The sequence below is a fragment of the Salarias fasciatus genome, chromosome 15 (assembly GCF_902148845.1).
Source record: "Salarias fasciatus chromosome 15, fSalaFa1.1, whole genome shotgun sequence".
Classification (NCBI taxonomy): domain Eukaryota; kingdom Metazoa; phylum Chordata; class Actinopteri; order Blenniiformes; family Blenniidae; genus Salarias; species Salarias fasciatus.
In genome coordinates, this window is record NC_043759.1 from 13,918,547 (window position 1) to 13,940,764 (window position 22,218).

The 22,218-nt window shown below is 44.1% G+C and overlaps 1 protein-coding gene and 1 long non-coding RNA gene across 2 annotated transcripts in view; one reads left to right on the plus strand and one right to left on the minus strand.

Moving 5' to 3' along the window:
• Positions 1–694: 694 nt before the first annotated feature.
• Positions 695–22,218, minus strand: part of LOC115401382 (sushi domain-containing protein 6-like) — a 28,656-nt gene continuing 7,132 nt past the window's right edge. Inside the window, exons 3-7 of the mRNA XM_030109527.1 lie at positions 6,389–6,583; positions 5,694–5,885; positions 5,456–5,594; positions 3,927–4,408; positions 695–3,262 (exon numbers count right to left, since the gene is read on the minus strand). Coding sequence (XP_029965387.1) covers positions 3,237–3,262; positions 3,927–4,408; positions 5,456–5,594; positions 5,694–5,885; positions 6,389–6,583 — 1,034 coding nt within the window. The 3' untranslated portion in view covers positions 695–3,236. The remainder of the gene's footprint in view (positions 3,263–3,926; positions 4,409–5,455; positions 5,595–5,693; positions 5,886–6,388; positions 6,584–22,218) is intronic.
• Positions 9,718–21,998, plus strand: LOC115401385 (uncharacterized). Its single transcript, XR_003932948.1, has 3 exons — positions 9,718–9,728; positions 17,600–17,605; positions 21,898–21,998. It is a non-coding gene; the product is annotated as an uncharacterized LOC115401385 (long non-coding RNA).

Here is a 22,218-nt window from a genome sequence, read left to right on the forward strand (position 1 = left end):
TGCAAGTCTTCTCAAATAGACCAAGCTGGCTTTCTCAAGAACTACAGGAGTGAATCAATCAAAGCGATGACCTTTGATATGGTTAAGTTAGACATACTTTCATTTCAGACTTGTAAATGTTTAACTCCAGCAGCAGGCCGCCGACAGTGACTCCCACATGAACATGAATAAACAAGGTTTAACTGGGCCTCCGCTGTGTCAGTCCAGGTGATGCCCCCTTTTTTCCCCAAAAATTTTTAAAAAAAAATGCTTAAATTTTGTTTGATTCCTTCATGCTGTAACGGTATTGCCGATTAAATTTTCTGTAATTTTTCTTCCATCCTGAAATGTAGTCATTCTTTGATGGCATTAATCAATGGAGACGACCACATAAGTTTGTTATAAAGCAGATCTCAATGGAAAACTATATATATGTTTAGACATTTGAAACAAGTTAAAATAAACGATGGCTCCTGGTGCCTGTGTTGTCATTCAAAGTGAACTGCAGCAGGATGTCCATGTGCAAAACGGCGGTAAATTCTTCCAGGACCTGATCCAAAGGAAAATGAATCATGTTCTTTTGGCTCACACACACAGACGCAGATACACACGGCAACCACTGAAACAGTTAGACAAGAATTTGTCTATGATCCTTATTTTCCTGAAATGACAGCCACATGGAGGAGGGACAGAAAAAAAAAGACACATTATCTTCCACATTCAAAAGAAAGCTTTAATTAGAAAGTTATATACACACTGTAAAATTAAATTAAACTTTATACAAATATTAAATTACTATCTTCACACCCACTGCCATGTACAGAGGAAAAAAAAAACCGAAGCTGAAAGCATTGAAACTAGGATTCGAGATGGGTATTTGTTTTTTCTTTTCTTTTTTTGTCTGTTATTTTCAGGGGAGCAACACCGTACAACAGTGTCTCTGAACACAAAGTTAATTTCTTTTTTTCATGTCCATTATGTTTTAATGCCTTGTCGCAAAAGATAAGCCAAGGAGTAATTAAATATAGGTGCTTATAGGTTCACCATCATCATCATCATCATCATCATCATCATCATCACAGTAGCCTGAAGAATTAGGGGGAGGACAGGAAGGACGGACATTCGTTTAGTCGTGTCCACAGCAAAAGTAAACTCTGATAAATATGCAAAGACAGTTCTATGCATAGAATAGAAAAGAATCGAGTAAGGCCATTTAGGAAAACAGAACAATGTTGAAGTAATGTAAAGCGACCGAAGCAGAGGCTTGGGATTATACACGAACAAAAGAAAATGTACAAGTCTAAGGCAACATTCTGTTTGCATTATTAATGTAGCCGTCGACAGTGACAGACCATGAACGCCAGATCGAACTGAGAGCGAAGATTCAGATTGGTCGTTGTGTCTTTTTTCTTTTAAAGTGGCAAAGCTCAAAACAGTAATTCTGCGGATCTGTCCGAGTCCTGCTGTTTCCAGGGTGACCAGCTCAACCATCGAAGCCGTTCAGGTGGCGATGAAGACGGAGGATGACTCGGGGAAAAAAAACAATGAGACTCTTTCCTATATTTGCACTTGGCATTGGAGACGTGAGCAAGTATATATGTGACAGGGGTGAGGTGGGGGTGCTATAGAACAAAAACTTTTTTTTTTTTTCATCGCTTCACTGCAACCAGTTGCAGTTCGTGTCAATAATGCACAAAAGTGGAGTTCAGTGTGAGGATGGGTGCGAGCCAGTTCCTCTGAGGAGATCTGTGATTTACAGCCATTCATCAGGCAAGAACAAGCATTCGAGCTGGAGAGCAGATGAATAATGCGCACACTGTGTGGCGGGTTTGATGCTCAGGGTGACGCTGGTTTCTACATGTGAGTGATTTCACGCCGGGAGGGATGTTTTCCTACGCTGAGAGACGGAGACGCTGTGAAGCCTGACTCTGATCAGGGGAGGAGCGGGGGGTGGACAGAGACAGAGAGAGACAGAAGTCTGGGAATGGCTGTATCAAGGCCTGCCATATGAGGACATGGAACGCCCTGCTTCACTCACACACACACACACATACACACACATAACAAACACACTCACATGCACTCAGATTCAACAACTCAAAGCAAACAGAAGCACACGCCAAACAATAAATACAAAAAGAAAGAGAAAAATTAACAAAGTCAAAGCATTGTCATGTGCCCAGTCACCAGGTTCAACGACTCTCTTCAGCTCAGACACTTTGTGACTTGAAGCCTCCCTTTTCCTAGTTGAAGATGTGCAGCACCAAAAACAAAACAACAACAACAACAAAAAAAAACACCAATCAACCCCACTCATGCAACAGAATGAGCAGCTTCCAGACAGCAGGTGCAGCTGGCAACAGAACGGGAAAGAAAGGAGCAGCTCCGTTAATAGCTGTGATATGGTGCATCAGGAAACGCTGCACTCCTGCTTTTAGCTTTAGTGAAGTGGTTGTCACTCCGACTAATCCATATGCCAGACTGCATACACCGATAGCTTCAGAGGGAGAGAGAGAGAGAGAGAGAGAGAGAGGGAGAGATGGAAAGACAGAGGAGGCTTCATGCTTCATTCAGAGTGGGCCGCTGTGCTGCGACAGCAATAACCGAAAACAACATGCAGCATTCACAAAGAGGGCCGCACGGAACTTCACTCACAACTTTTCAAGTACAGCGGGAAGACGATTTGAGTTGCGAGCGCCGCCGCCACGGCGTCGGGAGCGGAAATCACAACTTTGTTTTTTTCTTTTCTCCTGTGTCTGCAGTACGAGCAAACACAGTCCTCGTGTTTCACTTGCCTTCTCTAAAAGAAGCCTCTCTGAGAGATTTTAAAATAGAGAACTACACCTGGGTGGAGGCAAGTGCGTGGTAATATATATCCTATAGTACACAACCTTGACTCAGCATGTATGTTTTACTCATATACACAGGATCTACAGGGTTTCCGTTGAGCTGGCGCCACTTGGTTAGTCTGGCTCGTCTTGAGGTTGATCCAGCGGTTGGATCCTGCGGCGCTCCACCGTTGCTTCGGTTGCAGTATCGGTTGTTGGCTTGGCTCTGCGCGGATAGCGGCGGCAGAGCAGGCTGCGATGGAGGAATGGGCATCGTTCTGGTGTTTCTCTCTGCTGGCTGCTGAGGGTGGAGGAGGGAGGGGCGCCACGGGGGAAGAGGGCTGGCAGCCACAGTCAGTCCGGCCCAGCAGTGAGAGAGATAGGGAGAGAGGGGCTCTGCTGCAGATGCTGATAGCGGGCCGGCAGGCTTCATGCTTCCTTCAGCAGGGGAATATCTGCAGGGGAACAGACCAGTCATCTTAGAGACGAGCAGCAGCTACACACGCCTGCAATCCATTACATCACCCTGTACACCCAATTTCACTCAGATTACCTGCTTCAGTTCTGAATTTGCCGTTTACACTGAATGTGGTTCACTCTTTTTCTGCTTTGACCCCAGACTGAGCATTCATGGTGCTCGATATAACCCACCCTCACGTCTTCTAAACCATGCTGGAGACTACGTCATCTGATTTCCAGGATACACTCTAGACAGGTGTACAGTCCATTACAGGACAAACACAAAGACGCACACTCACATTCTCACTGCCAGGCAATCTAGAGTCACTAATGAGGTTAAAATGCAGGCTTTGGACAGCGGGAGGAAACCGGAGAACACGGAGAAACCTGCACTTGAACCACGGATCGTATTGGTTACACATCTCAGGTGTATCACTGACGCACAGGCAAACAGATTAAAGGTCCTAGAATTCCAGCCTGGCGTGATGAATGGATGGATCAACAGACACTCGTTTGGATGAAAAAAAAATATATAGCAGAGGAAGAATAAAATGTCATGTGGAAGAAATGAAAAAGGAGCTTAAAGGGGTAAACGTCAATACCTATAATGTCTGTGATGAAAAGAAGAGGAAAGCAGCTGTGCTGAATCGATTCTCTTACCATCAGAAAACTCGTCAGCGGAGGTGACGGAGAGCAGACTGTGCTGGTCGCTGCTCTCAGAGTCTCTGCGTAGAGGTAGGGGGCCGGCGCACGCACCCCCAGGGTGCTCCCGAGCCCACGATGATGAAGAGGAGGAGGAGAAGGAAGAGGAGGGTGCCTGATGAACCAGCACTGTCTCTGCGTGATGGCGGGAGGAGAAGGACGAGGAGGAGGAGGTGGAGGGGAGGCAGAAGTCTAAGTCTCTGTGGTGGCGAGATCTGCCGGAGCCGTGGCCTCCCGCGGCCCCCTGAGGAAGCCCCTCCGACAGAACGATGGGGACTCGGGACTCTGGGGGAGCTGGAGGTGGCGGTGGAGACGGGGGAGGAGCAGAAGCGCCACAGGGTCCACTGCTTCCATAGACGGCCTCTTCGTAAGAGGGCAGCGTCACCTGGACACCCTCCACCATGATGGAACTGGGGTGGCCCGAGACCCCCTGTTCTCTCCTGGTGAAACACAGCCAATGATCAGAGACACGGTCAAGTGTCGTAACTGGAGTGAAAATCAGGTTGCAAGTCACACGTGATGGCTCTGCTGCAGCAAAACCTCCGTGGGGAGGCGATTAGCGCTGACTTGTACAATCCCTTTACAGCCCTGCGGTCCACGACGCACGAGAGCCAATGGTCCTGGCCTTCATGTCACCGAGTTAATGACCGAGATCAGATTAGCTCTTTTCATCTGCGTTCATTTCTCAGGTATTCAAGACATGCCAACTCGCAGAACTAGTCATACGTGAATAACTCTGCATAACTAGTCCGCCGAAACTTCTGAGGAAGAGGCGTGTCCGTGGAAACAAGGCGATACAGCCAAAGCAGTAAAAGAATAAACTCAGTTCACAGAATACAAGAAACAGAGAACCGACTTGACACTGATTCCAGTGATTGATAGCTGATAGTTTCTCACGACACAGACGATACGGGGACACGACATGCAAATGTGGTGCTCCTGAAGTGCCAGCTCACCCAGTCTCACTGACACTCCCTCACCACTACCTACAGAGCTGGAGCACACCGGCCAGCCTCCACACCTCTTTCACTTTAACTGAGACGGTGGCGAGCAGTAAAAATGGGCACGACAGCCCAGAAACTCCATGTCAGTGTGAAGGGTGGGGGGGCAGGGCTGTAGTTTACACAAGTCTTCAGTTTCTGCCTCAGAAAAACTTCCTTTAATGAAACTGAGAACAGAGACTACGCACAAAGTCAAGCGTCATGCGGGAAAATTAAACTTTAACTTCAGGACAAATGAAAAAGTGAATGACGTCACGTTTATGATGTGATTCGGTGAAGCGGAGAAACTGTCCTGAGAGGAACCTTGGAGGCAACGTCACCGTTTATTTGATCATTTCACATTTAGAGCCAGAGGTGCCAGACTAACATTCCACTAACAAAAGTTATATCTTAAATTATAACATGAAAACCCCTAAATGATTTCAACCCACATGTATCCTCTTAATTCAACTCAGAGGTGGTGTGAGGATGCAGCACGTCTCTTACCTGTTGTGATGGAAGGACTTGAGCTTTGGCTGAACAAGAACAAACAGCACAACTAAAAGCAGGATAAGAGCAACAGAACTGGCTGTGGATGCCACAATAGACAGGGCTGGTATGCCATGCAGAGAGCTGGGCTCTTTATCTGGAGGACAACAGAAAACAAAGAAAAAATAAAGTCAGAATGTTGCCCCCATGTTGTTTTTTTTCCTCTAAACAACCGAGGCGAGCAGAGAAAGCGGACCTTGTGTGAGTCGGCAGCTGATCTGCATGGGGCCGTCCCACTCGCCGTTCTGGCAGGTGAGGAACTTGTAGTTCCCCTTCAGAGCGTAGCCCTCGTCGCAGAAGTACTCGATAACGGTCTTCTGGGTGAGATGGCAGGGAGACGGGTGACAGCGGTAGCCCCCGTTCTCCGGTTCAGTAGGAGGCGAGCACACTGCAGAGAGGCAGACGGAGAGTGGATTGTGATTGCTGTTGTTGTGCACGGGGAAAGTGTTTGGCATTATTTCTACCTGCGGACAGGTTTGATTGTGGTTGTCTGAAGCGTCAGACTTTATCTTAAAATGTTCCCGGCTTGCTGTCAAGGACAAACCACTGTGTCGGCGTTTCAAACTGCGAGATGGAAAGTCCGATTTGACGCAGTGTGGTCTTGACATGCTGAACCGAAAGTCCAGAAAGCTGACCTTTTAAGAAGTTAAAGCGCGGTCATGTTCTTTAGTGAAATGTGCTGAGCTGCATGTAATAAAGCAGAGAAATCTTTCCGAAACATTTTCTGGAGGCTTTAGTAAGGCCACGTTTATGAATCTGAAGATTCCATAAAAAAATGATGACTGAAAACGAGAATTTAATCAATTTTTCTTGAAAAACCATGAATAGCATCAGAAACATTTATGAGACTAATCCTGTTCTTCCTGTATCAGCCTCTGTCCGCTGACTTACCATTGCTTTTGATGCAGCGTGGAGGTTCATAAGACCATGTTCCTGCACTGGTGCAAATGATGGCCGTGGGTCCGTCCGCAATGTAGCCATGCCAGCATCCATACGCCAGCAGGGTGCCGGGGGGAAAGGAGCCCCGGTTGGACTCGGTCTGGTTCAGCAGGTCTCCGTGCTGCACGCTGGGCGGCCGCCCACAGCCTGAAGACACACAGAGAGAGCGTGACGGAGGGTTGGTTCAGCACACACACATCTGAGGTATATTCCTCTGTGTTATGTAAGGCACTGCCAGCTGAGGGCCGGCAGCCAACTTTCAGTCTTTTTTCTCACATTTTAATAATGTAAGGTAACAAAGTAATTATAAGGTGGGGATATAAACGCAGGAGAGATGAGCCTGCCTCTGGACATGATATGGATTCTACTTTTCAACCCCTACCCTATACAGGCCTCCTGGGGGAACAAGTGTTTGCCCTGTGCAGCATGCTTCCCGGCTCTTGGTGGAAGGATCCACCGTTATTATGTCAAATTTACGAGTGTCTGTGTCGGTTTCCATCAAGGACTAACGGAGAGCCCAGATCATAGTTATTCAGCGACCCTAAAGTTTTAGCGTCACATTAATATGGTGCTGCTGCAACAGTGTGGCTGTTTCATTACACTGACATAAAGTATGCACTGCTCCCCTCTGCAGGAAGCCGCCACTGGGTCAAACAACTTTTCACAGGGAAACTCTGTCAAGTTGGCAGGCTGAGCTGATAATTAAAGCTCACTGGTATTGTCATCTGAAACTCGGCTGCTTTTTTTTTTTTTTTTTTTTTATACCAGCAGGAGCAAAGCACTGTATCACTATGACGAGTGAGACAGAAGGCTATATATTCTGCACAACAGAGAATACCTCGAGTGCTTACAGTGGATTAAAATGTCAAAAAATGAGCTTCACAGAGATATGATTCATCTTGATTATCTCCTGTTCATTAAACAGTCTTCATCTGGTGCTACCGTTGCTTCTATCTGGCAGTGAGACAGATCCTTTGCAGCTCTCAGTTTGTCTTTAATGAAAGACTTGAAGTTCTGGACGAGCCAATGAACACAGGATGAAACAGAAGACCTAAAGGTTACTGTGCTGCTTCCCATGATCCAGCCATGATATTTCAATAACATGCCAGCTTACTTGTATAATCACAGCGGGAAAGGAAATTATCTAAAGTCTTAATGCTCTCCCACTGCTCAAAACAAAGTACACACACACACACACACATGCTAACGTACACAGATATTTGGAGCACCATTGTGGTGGGAGCAGAGCGCTTGAATCCAGCAGATCTGACATAACAGTGGAGCACCTGTGTCAACGGATACCAGACAGCAGGAGGCTGAGTTTATTCCCAATAAGACAGCTTTTAACGCCTGAATCTGTGGAAACCAGATGTAAACACGCCAACTTTATTACCTCTGATCTGGCTCATGGTTGGTTGGTTATGTAAGTTTGGGAAAGACATCTGAAGTAAAGCTGTTGTAATAAGTGAGGGACTTTTGTGCTTTTACTGATGCGTCTTAGTTGTTCGATACAAATAGGATTATACAACATTGTTTTTTGTTTTTTTTTTAACAGCAACAAGGAACATTAAAGCACTCTGAGACGGAAGCATTAATAATACCATCAACACTAACGACCATATGGCTCATTATTTAATCCATGGTGTGAGTATTTATAAAATCATATTAGCCATGGTCTATTGCAGGGCCTTATCACTTGCTTGGCATAAACACTCCAACACTGCGAACAGCCACTTTGTCTGGCCTGTGTGTGTTTAGAGATTGAAAGAGAGACTATTTCCACAGCAGTGCCTCCGACATCCTCTAATCGCTGGGAAGAGACGCCGCTCTAAGCTGGCAGCACAAGATTAAATGCAAATACTCAAATGTGTGAGTGCCTGCTCTCATAAAAGCTCAGAGTTAACACCCACCAACAAAAAGACACGCCTCAGGTTCAGACATGTGAAACCAAAGGGCGTGTTATTGAACTGCGCTGGTAACAGATTCTGTTGTGTGCTTGAGAAGACTGAACGAAAACATGAAATAACAGCAAAGTATTTGTTCAATGAAAAGGCAATAGATTACATACACGATGTGGAAACATATATTTTGTTATTTAGAGCATCACAGTTTCCTCTGGACCACGACAACACAGCCAGTTCACTGACATGACAGTGTGTCATTTGACAGTCTGACACAAGCAGTCGTCCCCTGAATCATATGGAGGCGACTGAAGACCCCAGAGGAGGAGATGGTAGTACACGTGATGAATTGATGACCCCCGGCTGTGAAGCAGCGGCATACAAAAAGGCCCCTGGGGGGGGGGGGGGGGGGGGGGTGCTGGGTTTTGGACAACAGCCTTTAACAATTGCTTTGGTCTTTTGTGGAGCACTCCATTCCAGTCAATAGGACTGTAGAAGACAGATGAATGTTAATGGGACTGATCATTTTTCTGTCTTTGAGGCCTTTTCTTATCTGCAGGACTGTCGAAGAAATGCAAAATTATTTTAATGTATGCTGAGTGATGCTGCTCGTTAACAAAGACAGTTGAAAAACTAATCTGGCTGCGTTGTGCGTACCACACAAATGACAGTGAAACTTGAAAGTAAGTTGTAAGAAGTATTTCAAACTCTTCCTTCAGGCTACAGTCCACACAAGGCACAACACATTAGATCAATCAGGTATTTATCAAGACATTTTATCGCATGCAATAATCTACCCAGCGTTCAACTGAGTCATGAATAATAAAAGATCTACTTTATCAAGAACGCCAAACTGTCTCACATTTCAATGCAGTACTTTAGACTCATTCCTCCAACAACTCCTTTCATTGATAAAAGTCATAACTTGAATATGTTCCTTCCTAAACATTTACTTTCAATGAAATGGGAGAAAAAGACGCTGAAAAGTTCTCTTCCACAACAAGCCTCCTCTTTGCTCATATGCTTTACTCATATGGATATATTTTCAATCATAAGTTGCAGTTTTACACTGTACATGGTATAATAACAACTTCACACAGGTTCCAAATATAGACTACGGATGTGCATAAAACACGTGGATGCTTGGCACTCTTCATCTCAAAGTCACGACAGTTTAAACAGCCAGAACAAAGAAAAAGAAGCTTAAAAAAAAAGTGATTGAAGAACTTGGGAGTAGTGGGATCACACTTGTCAAAGGAAGTCTGCGCTTTCCTTAGAGACAAATATATAATTATATTCAACCCCACAAAAAGAAATATGTTACAAAAGAAGACCGAGGCGACGTTGGGAAGTGATGCGCAGCGTATGTGACAAGCAGAAAAAGACGTACAGTGACGGGAAAAGGTACTCCTTGTCAGATAAATAATCTGGGGGGGGGAGAGAAACAGCGGAGCGCGGTGGCCCTGAGCAGTTATAGGCCACAAAACAAGGAGACATGTTGTGGCAAGTTACCATCGACCAGTAATTTTATGAGAGAGCGAGAGACGCCGTGGACTACAACAATGGGAAGAGTAGGGAGCAGCCAGCCACAATACATACCACACAGTGGCGAGGCTGCACAAATAAAGAGACACTTAAAGAAGTGAGATAGTGCAGTGGCTAAGGTACAACTTTCCTGTCTCTTACGTTCCCGTCACCCTCTCAGCCTCAATGTAATGGTGGCTTTAAAAACACACACACAGGGAAAAAAAAAAAAAAGCGATTAAAGCACGACGCAATGCCAGAGTGGATTTCAGCACACCACGTTTTGTGCTTATGAGGAAGAGTGTGAGTCATAGTCAAACACAAGCTGTTCTCCCACTGGCCTGATATGAAGAGCTTGCTCAAGAGAGCAGGTTTTCTGAGATTTGGTCAAAAAAAGAAAGAAAGAAAGAAAAACACACCCAATGTTTAATGAATACATCCGTGTATATAAAACCTACATAAAAGTTGTGGCTGATAGATGATCCAACATGTACTTTAAGTAATGACTGAAGACCCCTACAGGACTTCAGATAAGCCATTTGCAATGCTGAGTGAAATAAAATAGATATATAATAAGGTTGAACTATTAGAAATCTTCTGGGTACAGGACTGTAAGCTGATCAAAGAGCTTAGCTGTTAAAAGGTTGAAGGAACACTTCATGTATTAGGAGGCCGAGGCCAGGACAGAGCACCCATGAGGCTGATTGCTTATCCCAACATCCAGCGCCTTAAGGCTATGCCAGAGGAGACTCGGCCCATGGGGGGGCGTTAATATCCCCTGCTTTGCTCTGAAGTGCTGGGCTAGCTGTGAATATCTCCCTTTTCCCATCTGTTACTGATGGCACTCTCCTGCTTGGAGCAGGAGGATGGGTGGATTGAGGGGAATGCGGGCGGGGGAAAGACAGGGGCTTTGGCCCTCTTTGCCCAGCAAATTAAATTTCTAATTATCCTCTATTACAAGCTGGGAGCACACTAAAGCAAATCAGATACTGATGACTTCTACAGCCAGCTGTTTTGTTTGCACTGTACAACAATAGGCCATAAAAGAGGGCGTGTGTTTAGAAGGGGGGGTTGTGCATTGGATTAAGCTCAAGACCAAAACGGATGATGATGCTCTCTTTGGCCTGGTAAATATGTTTTTGTTCCTTTGTTGGCAGCGCTCCACATCCTCTGTTGTTGTTGTTTTTGACGTCGTTGCTGTCATTTTTGGGACAAGGGTGTTTTTGTTTTTTTTGCCACGTCCCCCCTGCCTCTCCCACTAATCCATGGGATTTTTTAGCCAAGCTGTTGTTATTGGAGTGCCGTACAGTGCGGTGCGGCTTGCAGTAGCGTAGCGTCGGAAAGAATGAAAGGGCTTGCCATTCATTCCTGCTACTGGTGGATATGGTCCAAGTTGGGAATTTTATATTCAATTCTAAAAAGCCTTGCAAACTATTTTCAAGAATGACTCAACAAGTTAATGGGATATGGGAAAAAAATAGTCAAATTAGCCTGGGCATAGCTAGCCAGTGCTGCTAGCAGCAGTAGTCGTTGTCATTCAGCAGATAAACATACAAATGTGTGGGTTGATGCGGTTGTGCAATTCCCCTGCAAAGTGATTTGTCAGTTGTTTCCCCCCCACACAGCCTACATGCTACCTTGTTTTAATTTTCTAGATCAAAGTACAGACAAACCACGGCTGTTTAGTGAGACAACGTCAATTCGTTTCCCACAGCACAGCTTTAAAGTATCAAAAGTTGAACAAGGGCTGCATGTGGCGTACAGGACACCAGTTGGCCTTGTCTGGTCTAAGGCATGGATTTCACTACGTACCAATCCCACACAGCATTTAGGAAACACTGGAAAACTGCAGCAACCTCCAATCTCATAACGTGAGGCTTTCAGGGAACATCAATACAGTGTAGAAGCTAAAACTGAAGACTTTTGTGGAGCTGAACACTACTTCTTTAGTCAGGAAAATCCTTTCATTCAACTCAAGACAGTCAGGATAGTTAAATCCACCTTAAAGTATCAGCCATAGAACATTTTGCAAGTATGATACGATAAGGAGAACTTCTTTTATTGTGTCCAAAATGATCTTGGATAGATTTTCAGACAAGAGAGACACTTCACACTATTGAATGACACAACAAACACACAGAGCGAGGTGGATAATCTCACACTGTGAAAAAGGATGCCTTTTGTCCGAGTGAATGATACTAGCAGTGTCAAGTTTAATGCACAAAGAGTAGTCCCGCTGAATTTTTCTTTTCATATTTTGTCCACGCATAAAACCTTGGCAACAGCTCAAAGAAAAAGACCAGAGGAGAACAAAAACAGTTTACCGAGCAGGGAGAGGAAGATACGGGAAAGAAACCCAACATATAATAGGATGACTTCAATTACTATAAAGGTGTAAAGAATACAGCAGAAAAATGGATGTGTGGAATCACAGGGAGCCATTTTTCTCCTGCTTCATCTTTTGAGTGTTTTGTGGGTGGGGAGAGGCCGTAGAGGGCAGGAGAGGGAAAAAGAAAGGCGATGAAGAAAAGGGAGGCTGAGTGGAGTAGATGCCATGTTTACTTGATCCACAGAACGTCTGCTGACTTTGGGTTGAATGACTCTGGTCTTCTTACAGGTGAATATCAGAACTGAGGCATGAGGACAGCAGATCTCTACATGTTTTTTTTCCAAATTATGTTGACCGCCGTACTGTTTAAAGGCAGCATAAATAACAGTTTAACCATTCTCCAACAGATAACTTTTCCCCCATAAGATGTTGTCTTTATAATGTTGTCAATAAAAAGCATGTTGTGCATTTATGTGCACCTCTTCACATTTACATTACAGTCTGAAGCTGCGGATGTCACAATGAACCCCCAAAAACAGAGATATTTGATGTTTGTGTTGTGCGAGTTGTTAGGATTGTGAATCTGAGCATAAGTACGGCAATCCATTTTTCACACGATGAGAAACAGCTTTGTGCATGACACACTGGTGCCAAAACCTACAGTGTCACTTGCAAAGTAAACAGGAAATCTGCCAGAAAATACGACAAAACATGTGAGCCTCCAAAGGAGCTCGTCCCAAAAAAACAAAAAAACCCATCGCTCACACAACGCTTCTCTTCCTGCAGCTGCAACGCAGAGACATAACCACACAAGCCACACTCCGCCAGAGTGAATGGTGTCTGTAAACAGGTAGAAACAGCTTCCCTCTCCTTAAAGCCTCAACCATTTCCCCCCCTCTGTTGCAGTGCATTTAGCAAGCCACGTGTGCTGCCACTACACCCCATTGTCTCTGCTCACTGAGGGATGGGGAACAGTGACAGATTTAAGCAGTGGGCCTCCAAAGAGAACAAGGGAAACTTTGCATTTGAAGGGTTAAATATGCATGTGAGGCCAAATCAGGGGTGACTGCAGGGTGGGGGGAGTACCACTATTGTGTGACCCGACATGCAGACATACACACACTCTCAGCCTGCGTGGAGCAGATGGGAGGATGTTAGAAGAGGGCGAACAGCTAGCTCCCCCTTCACTCTTCTATTGCCCTCGCTGCAAAGGACAGCTGGGAGGCAGACATTCCTTCTTCTCAGCTTTCAGGGGAAAACAAAAGAGTGTGTGGGGACCCCTCCTACACACACGTGCATGTGTTCAGATGCACACAACCCACCCCACCGAAAAAACTGTCAATGCAACTGTGGGCGGATCATATTTCAGCAGCTTGTGCCTGCCAGTGAGCAGCAGTGTGAGTGCTGAGCCCGGGACATTTGTTGAAGGTGAAAGTCAGGGAGATAATCTCGGCGCTGCTTACCAGAGCCAGCATGCTGAGGTGTTAGTAGCCGCTACCAAAGTCACTGGTGAGCAGGCAGAGTCGGGGAAAAATGTCATTTCACACGTGCATTTCTTTCTAACCGTCATACCTTTACTGTCCCGCCTGGGTTGCTTTGCGACCGTGTTGACTGCAAAAGCACACCGTGTACTACAGTCAACAACTGTCTCAAGGGAGCGCTCCATGAAACAAAGCAGCCAAATTCACAGACCAGGAAGTCTGATAAGACAACAGTAATTGTTTACTTCTGTTCTGTCAACATGGTGAGGTACAAGATCATGGTAATTTATCCTTTTGACAAACAAAAAGGCAGATAAAGCACAAATGCATTCCCACACTGATTTGCACCTCCTATGATTCAATAATACAGTCAGAGGAGCTATAGTCCAATGTCCATCGTCGCCATAATGGCGTCCAGATGGACCATGAAAAAGTGACTGCTTGTGTAATCACAAGGAGGGTGGACAAATGGCATAAAGCATCAGTGTGCATAGCATCCTGACACATGCTGCTTACTCCTCTGAGAGGAATGGTGTGCTGTGTGCCAGTCTGCGTCCCATCGTTTTTTTTTTTGTACGAGTTAGTCATTACGTGCTAACACAATGCAACAGAGGGGAAGTAAAACCTGAAACTGATGCCGATTTCATTATATCACGAGGAAGCTAATCAAAACCGTTATTAGCCTGCATTGTTGTAACCTATATTTGCTGGCGAGGTTCCTGGAAACAGTGCAGGCAGTTTCTGATAGATTGCAGCAAATATTGACAATAAAGCCCGGTTCGGTTCTTACCCTTTGTTTGCTCTGAGAATAAAGCCAATAATTCTGTCTTAAGCAAAACTATTGTGAGGAAATGAACAGCTGAGTGCACAAGATAAGCAAACAGCAACCAGTGATCTAAATTCTACAGTCAGTGTTCAGGCACGGGCAAGAAACCAAATGTGTTCTGTGTGTCACAGGCTACATTTCAAAGGAACTGGCTCCAGATCAGGGGCAAGACGCTCTATTATTACATGTCTACTCGGTAGTTTCACCCTGTCGAGACCAAAGCCTGTCTGGAGACAATTAAATAAACATTTCATCATAACAAAATGAATTCACAAATATTCATCAGTCTGCTTAGACCTTATGTAATACAGAAGTGACTTTTGGAAAAAAAAGAAATGAAAGTAAGTACATTGGTGTCAAGAAGAGTTCAATAATCCAGAGAACAACATCGTTTTATCATGAAGGCACTCCAAAGTTCATCTTATATTCCTGTTTATGAATTTATGAATGCCAAAACATCTCATAGTGTCAGCTCCCATGAAAGTAAGTAACTTCACCAGCACGTAGACACAGTGCGATTCTCACAAACAAAGCACAGCACATACCAAAACATTTGCTTAAAACTGTCAAATTATGAGTTACAGTACATAAAAGTAGGAAGGCTTTTTTTTCTAAATATTCTTTGTATGTTGTTAATATTAAAATTAGAGACAAAAAGTGATGTTCCCATATTTAAACGTCTTAAATATAATTTATAATTAAGTGAAGTGTTTTAAAAATGATCACAGTTCTTAGTATCTCCTGAAAAATGTTTCACTGAACACTAAATGTTGGTCAGACAAAAAAAAATTAAACAATTCATTAAAAAATAAGTTAGAAGGGGAAATATTTCTTGTATGAGTACAGACCTATGTAGAAATAAATAGCAGTAAATAAATAAATACATGGAAAAGCACATGTCCTATAAATCCCAATGCTATTACTCAAAGGGTTTCCAGGAGAGTTGCTTCAAAGACCTTCAACATTTGACTGATGTCGGTTACAAAGGGCAGTTCACAGATGATGTAATATGAACAGTGGGCATTAGAGTGGAGTTAAGCTGACAGGCTAGTAAATACCTCCGCACTCATTGTAATGCACGGTTTACATTTTATGGGATGGGATGAGACGAGGAAAACCAGGGATAATGAGAAACCGACTGGAAATGAGACCACGGCATGTACTCATGTATTCTGGTTGTGCAAACAATACGAAAATCTTTCAGAAGAACTTCTTTCAAAAGGGCTGCTCTTAACCCATCTGGCCGCTGCGGTGGGAGATTAGCAAGAAAGACGATGTCTCATCAACTCTCTTCCCCTTTATTTACACACACACACTACTCCAAGACGGCTGAAAGTCGAACGGGCCTAAAAACAAGACAGCGATGACTGAGTGCTTCGTCGGAAATGTACTTGGTTAAAGAGAAACAGCTGTACGCCACCTCCGCCCATGAAAACAAGCAACGCACATGCTGCATGATAGCACATGTCCAGCCCCGCCTTTCCCCTCAGCTGAAAAACACCAAGTCTGATCATCTGAGGCCCATTTTGCTGCCTGAGACTGTCTTTGCATGAACCCTCCACATGAACTCTGAAGTAAAGTATCTATGATGACTAAGTTAAGGTTAAAAAGATTCCACTCGAAAGAGTTCAGAGAAAAAGAGGACAGTGTTGCCCCATTTCTACATCACAGCCGCTGAGCATGTTAAGGCATGAATACATACAAATCCACTCTATTTCCCACCACAGCAGGTGATAATTACACCCACTGTCCATATTTGGGTCCAAACACAATAGTTGTCCCTCTTGAATAAGCCGTTATGCTGAAGTGGCTGAAAGTGTCTAGCACATCTGTGTTTCCTCTGATTTTCTCTGCTGTTAAGTTTTAATAGTTGTTTTCAGTCACTGCTCCTGTAATTTCGGCGCTGGTCCTCAATGAAATGCATAGAGTCACATTTTGTAGCCACTTCAGGAAGAGAAACAGCCGCGTCAACAGACAACTGAGCTACGGAGCAAGATATGAGGGAAGTATTAAACCAAAGTTTATATAATCTAATCTTGTCGTCATGCGGCTGTAGACAGAACACCATCCCATCGTGAGCGCCACTGATCGTGGTTGCTCACAGTCTGACGCAGCTCCGATGTCTCAACAATTGGCAATTTCAGCATATGTGTGTAGGATGCTCGCCGCCTTATGTGCATGCTGATGAACTTGTTTGAACAGGATGCTGGTGTTGACTAACGATGTGATGAAAAAACAGCCCACATGGTTCCAGTGGGCCAGAAAAGAAAAGGAAAAAGAAAAAAAAACACACACACATCAAAGAGGAGGTGAGACATGGAGGGGAAAGAAGACATGGAAGAAGAAAGCAGACTGAACATTGAAAAAAAAAAAGAAAAAAGAAATTAAATAAGGGGTTGATGGATAGCCAAATGGAAGAACACACTGTCTATCACAAAAACGCTCAAAAATACAGTCACGTTACCAAAATGATTAAGAAAAAAAGTGAATAAACGAATGAAAGAAAAAGAGGGAAAAGCAACAGAGACCTGGAGAGACTGGGGGATATATTTAGCAGCTCATTAGTCAGAGATGTCCTCTATTCAGCGAGCTGGTCCCTCGGATGAGGCCCTTTGGAAATCATTATGACTGCCTGCTGCTTCAGACAACCACACACATTTCACAGGAAAACAATTTACAAACTGCCTCTCCTCGCCTCGGTCCTAATGTTGCTTCAAAATCATTCTCAATTGCTGAAGAGAAGGCCAGAACTAAAGCTCTAAAGAATGCAAAGTGACATGTTTTCCAATAACTGTAACCGTTTTCACACCACATCAACTGCATTATGTTATGCATAAAGGCAGACCCATTTATCAGCATTATGCTTTATTATGTCAGATCTGGCTGTTGGTGTGTCCTGCGGTACAAGGAACAGCTACTTTGTGGTTCCACTTTTAACTCTTGCTATGCCGCATCTCAAACGAATTCTCAAAAAGTCAGAGGAGCGCGCCGGAGTTTGCAATCAAAGCACAAACCACTATCAGTAGGTGTACACTCTCAAAGTCAGACCTCTTAGTGGAAAAATTGAAAACCAGAAAGATTATCATAAGCCTAGTCTGAGAGGACCGGGTAGAATAATGGTGCGGCAAACAATAATCCTGGCCATTTGTGATCTTCACCAGTAAAAGGTCCTGAAATGAATATAATGGTTCTGTTTGTCGGCATTGCAGTATCTAGTTTCTATTGAGTTTTTCTTTGTCTGCTCAGGCGTTTAGAGTTTCCCCTTAGGGCTTGATTGGTTGGGAGAGCAGTTAAATGGCACAAGGTGTGAGCACAGAGTGATGGCTCAAGTGATAAACACACAGGTAATGAAAGAGAAAGGCTGATGGATTCAACCGGACCGCCGCTAATGGGCCCCGGTCTCACCTGGCTAATGGCTGCAGCCTTAAACGGAGGGAGAGGCAGAGAAACAGGGAGGAAAAATAAGAAAAGGAACAGAAGCGTCATCGCAGACAAGCCATGGACTGTGTTCCTGTGCTGTGCTCGATACACTCAGTCACCTACAGAGAGTAAGCTGGACGTTCTAATTCCTGACTGGTGATCTACTGGAGCTGCAGCTCGCTGTGGTTGGGGCTGGAGCCTACAACACCCCCCTAAATGCCCTCTTTGTTCTCACATTTCAGAGAGAAGCCAGAAGCCAATGTGTTGCTTTACTCCTGTCTGCCTGAAGTAACCTTGCTAACAGGACTTCAGGGAACTATTCTGAAAAGTTAATTGCTCAGAAACCATTGTTCCGTCTCCCCTCGGGGCGTACCGTTAGTAAACCCAGTAGCTTATGTAGCAAACTTTCTGTGAGGGCTGGAACAGACCTGCACTGTGTGGCTTCTTTTGTTTTGCGATATACGCTCACCATTTCTTTTTTTTTTTTTTTTTTTTTTTTTTTTTGCTGCAGCAAGCAACAAGTTTCAAAACTACAGCTGTTTAAAGATGTCAGAAGTAGGGCATGGCTCATTCAGATATTTTCCTCTGTGGTCAGAACAGTGACGCTGGACCAGCCACTCCACTCTGTTATTATCGAGAACGGAGTGTTGTCAGATCTTGTTCCTTGAGACCAAGGATTCAGCTTTCAAGAAAAGAATAAAGTCATACTCTTGGGGTAGCACTGTACACGGCTTAAAAACTTGTCTCAAAGAGACTGGTCTCTATAGTAGCTTCTGCGCAGAGAAAAATGTATTCAGCTCAAATAAAAACAGACAACAATCCACTGACAGAAAAGAAAAAAAACAATAATGCAAATCGCAAAGGAAATTACAGGCAGGCTTTAGCTGCCCTGTCCTGCTCTCCTCCCCTTTCCCTTCGCTTTTTCTAATCTTCTGAGTCCATTTTTTGTCAGTCCCGGGGAAAGCCATTTCCCGTTCTCACACATGAACATACATTAACGTCAGAGCCACACAGAGCACACAGCAGGCTTGTTTGTGGGAGACTTTTGGTCCTGACTGGCACTTCATGTTCTGCTTTAACTCAACTTCAGAGGACAATGGGTTCTTAGAGGGCAACGTTTATCTGCCTAACTGGGCCCAGAATGATGGTTCGGACCTTTTTTTCCCTCCTGACATGGAGCAATCTTCACACAGACAAAACACTGGACTCATGTGAACGGCCCCTGCGAGCTCCGACTTCTCATCTTCACTCTTCCAGTACTGACTCACTGTCTGAGCCCACTTCCTCTGAAACCACAAAGGCTTACTGTTAGGAACTGACACCATATTAGGAACTAAACTTTAAGCAGCTAGTATATGTGGGAATTAAAAAAAGATCTGGGAAAGTCAAGATACAAAGTGGAAAAATGATGTAATTCTGAATACAAAAACCCAAGGTGCTACTTTGGGGCTGTGTTTGTTTACTGGTGGCCTGTTTCAATGAGCAGGATGTTTTCTTCAGCATGTTGCCACTTTTGGAAGAATGTCCCGATTCATAAACACAAACGCAATCATGTGCAGCAATCACAAACGCAAATCTGAGAAAGCCATTTAAATCGCCTCAGCAGATTCCCCGCTGGTAATCTCGTTTACAATGAACGGCTGAACGGAAGATAAAAAAGACACGACCTGGACTGTGATTGGGTCTAAAAATACCTCAGCGGCTCCAAAGGCTCACTGGCTGCTTCCTAACATAGCGCCTTTACAGTCCCCACAAATTGTTGTCTTGATCTTACAGGAGAAAACATTAACCCTACAGGGCAGAGGCTTAAAGATTTTCCAAGCATTCTTAAAGGGGCTAAAAAGGGGTAACCTTTACTAGGTTTGATCTCGTTCCTTTCTCCTCCCAATTGATCATTTCCCATCACTTAAAGGACATATTCTAAAAAAGAAATACCAACAACAGACCCCCTTGGACCAAAAGACAGGCTGGATTCTGCTTTTTGCTACATTCTAGATTGGAGATAGCTTTTTCTCTACATACATACTGATAGTGATTTTTTTTTTTTTTTTTGTATCTTTTCACAGTCATCCAGCAAATCCCGACATTATTAGTTTGGAACAGGCCTGTCAGCATAGAGAGAATTTCATATTCATGAAATTTCCAGAGCAATCTCCATCCCAGGAGCACGTCAAGGGATTACCTGTGTGAATTATGTATGGCGAGCAGGAGAGAAAAGGAAGGTAGTGAATGGAACAATTAATGATGACTATAAAGCTCTAAATTGAGTGCCTCGCCTTTCTGGTAAAATGTCTCATCACGGATGTAATTTCATCAAGAAGCAGATACTTTATGCTTTCAAGTTCTAAATGCTCTCATAAATGATTAAAAAAAACACTGTAAAGAAGGTTACTGCTTCTTTTTTCCTTTCTTTCTGGCATTTTATCCTATTTTATAATCCCTTAGTTTAATTTCCAACAAAATAAACTGAACCTATTTCTCTATCAGAGAGCATCCGTTTTATGACACGTTCTGTGATCAGAACTTGGAAAAAGGGTCTAAAAAAATAGAAGCAGTTCTATCTGAAAAGCTTCTTTCTTTTATTTTTTCAAATGCCAAGGAAATAAATGTTTTATCGCTCAATATAAGTTTCTTGTGTAGCTTGATTAAATATTTAACTTCATACTACAGTTCCCGCCTACACGCCAAAAGAACTAATCTGAAATCTGAAAAAAAAACTGTACTCATTCATCATTAACAGCTTGGAGGACAGATTAGATTCAGGAAAAACGGTCTGGGAACATGTAAGTCAGGCATTCGCTGAAGCAATTAATATTTTACTAGCTCTTATTCAATCATTGCGAAAGATCAAATATCAAGAGCTACAAATCAATTTAAAGTTGTGAGTCTGTCCAAACACAAGTCCAACAACTACAATTGACGACAAATGCTCCATACCTGCAATGTTGTTAAATACAGCTTGGAATTACAGCTTCCATGTGGAATTAAGTTGTGAAAAGAGGAAAATATTGTCAACAGTTATGATTAGAAGAGGCATGATTGGGGGAGATGTCTGGGGAGATGACTGGAACGTGTTAGACCCTAGGGTCTAGTGTCAGAGTCCAGAAAAATTATTTTCCCACAGTTGATAGGTAGTCTTAAAGGCACATGTGAACATTTTGGGTGCACTTCACTTTACTTTTCTCCATCATCTTTACGGATTATTTTCTGACACAACCCGACAGGAAGCCCAGCAGTGTGTAAATCAAACTGGAAGGCGGGGATGCACACACGCTCACGCAGACGTATACTCTGAGCACGTGGGCCAAGGATTTGGGAACACGCATTTATTGGTATGTGTGTGTAAGTCTGCTGGAAGAACGTGAGCGTGATACCAGTCCCTCCGGGCTCTACATGAATCATGTGTGTTACATAAGACGAGAGGAAACGATACACTCGGGATCAGCGGCGCCTTCATCCCGGCTCTGCACATCTCTCTTGTTGTCGTTACCTTCTGTTACCATTTCTCACGTTCGGAAGCACGTCGTCTACTCATTTAAGCCACTGAAGACTGAAATCATTCAGCACTTACAGACATCCCAGAGACTTTCACCATCGCACATGCACAGTCTGCTTGCTCTCTGTGGCAAGGACATCTGGCACATTTTCACAAGCTGGCTATGTGTGGAGAGCGCATGTGAGTGTATGCGAGGAGTGCATGTGTCGAGGGAGTGTGCGTTTGTGTGTGTGTGTGTGTGTGTGTGTGTGTGTGTGTAGGGGGAGGGGACTGGAACATCGGAGTGCTGAACTGAAAGGAAAGCTGGCACGAGTAAAGGAGTTCATTGAGTCCGCAGCATCAACATTGCACTATTTTAGAACAAACAGAGGACGCAAGTTATCTCGAGCCTGTATTTCTCGATAGGTACCTGCACAAGTTCCTAACTCAGACAGCAATCGAGTCAATCCTAAACTCTGATTCTCCTGTAAAGCTCAGGTTTTAGATGTCAAGGCTGCTGTGAGGCAAAGACCAGAGTTATTTAGCCATGCTTAAATCTCTCAGAGGACGTTAAATGTCATGCCTGATTAAAACCTTATGACAGCATTGTGACTGCAGACAACACAATCTCTCCATTTCACTCAGTAGTGGAGAAAACTGTTGTGACTCATTAGGACAGTGAATGAATTTACAGTGTGTGTAAGGCTTGGGCGTTCGGCTGCCGCTCTGAGGCAGAGAAACCTGACCGAGCCAAGGGTAAAGGAAGCCAATTTAATCTGACTGACCTGCAAGATGAGGGGAAAATAACCTCAATCAATTCACAGGG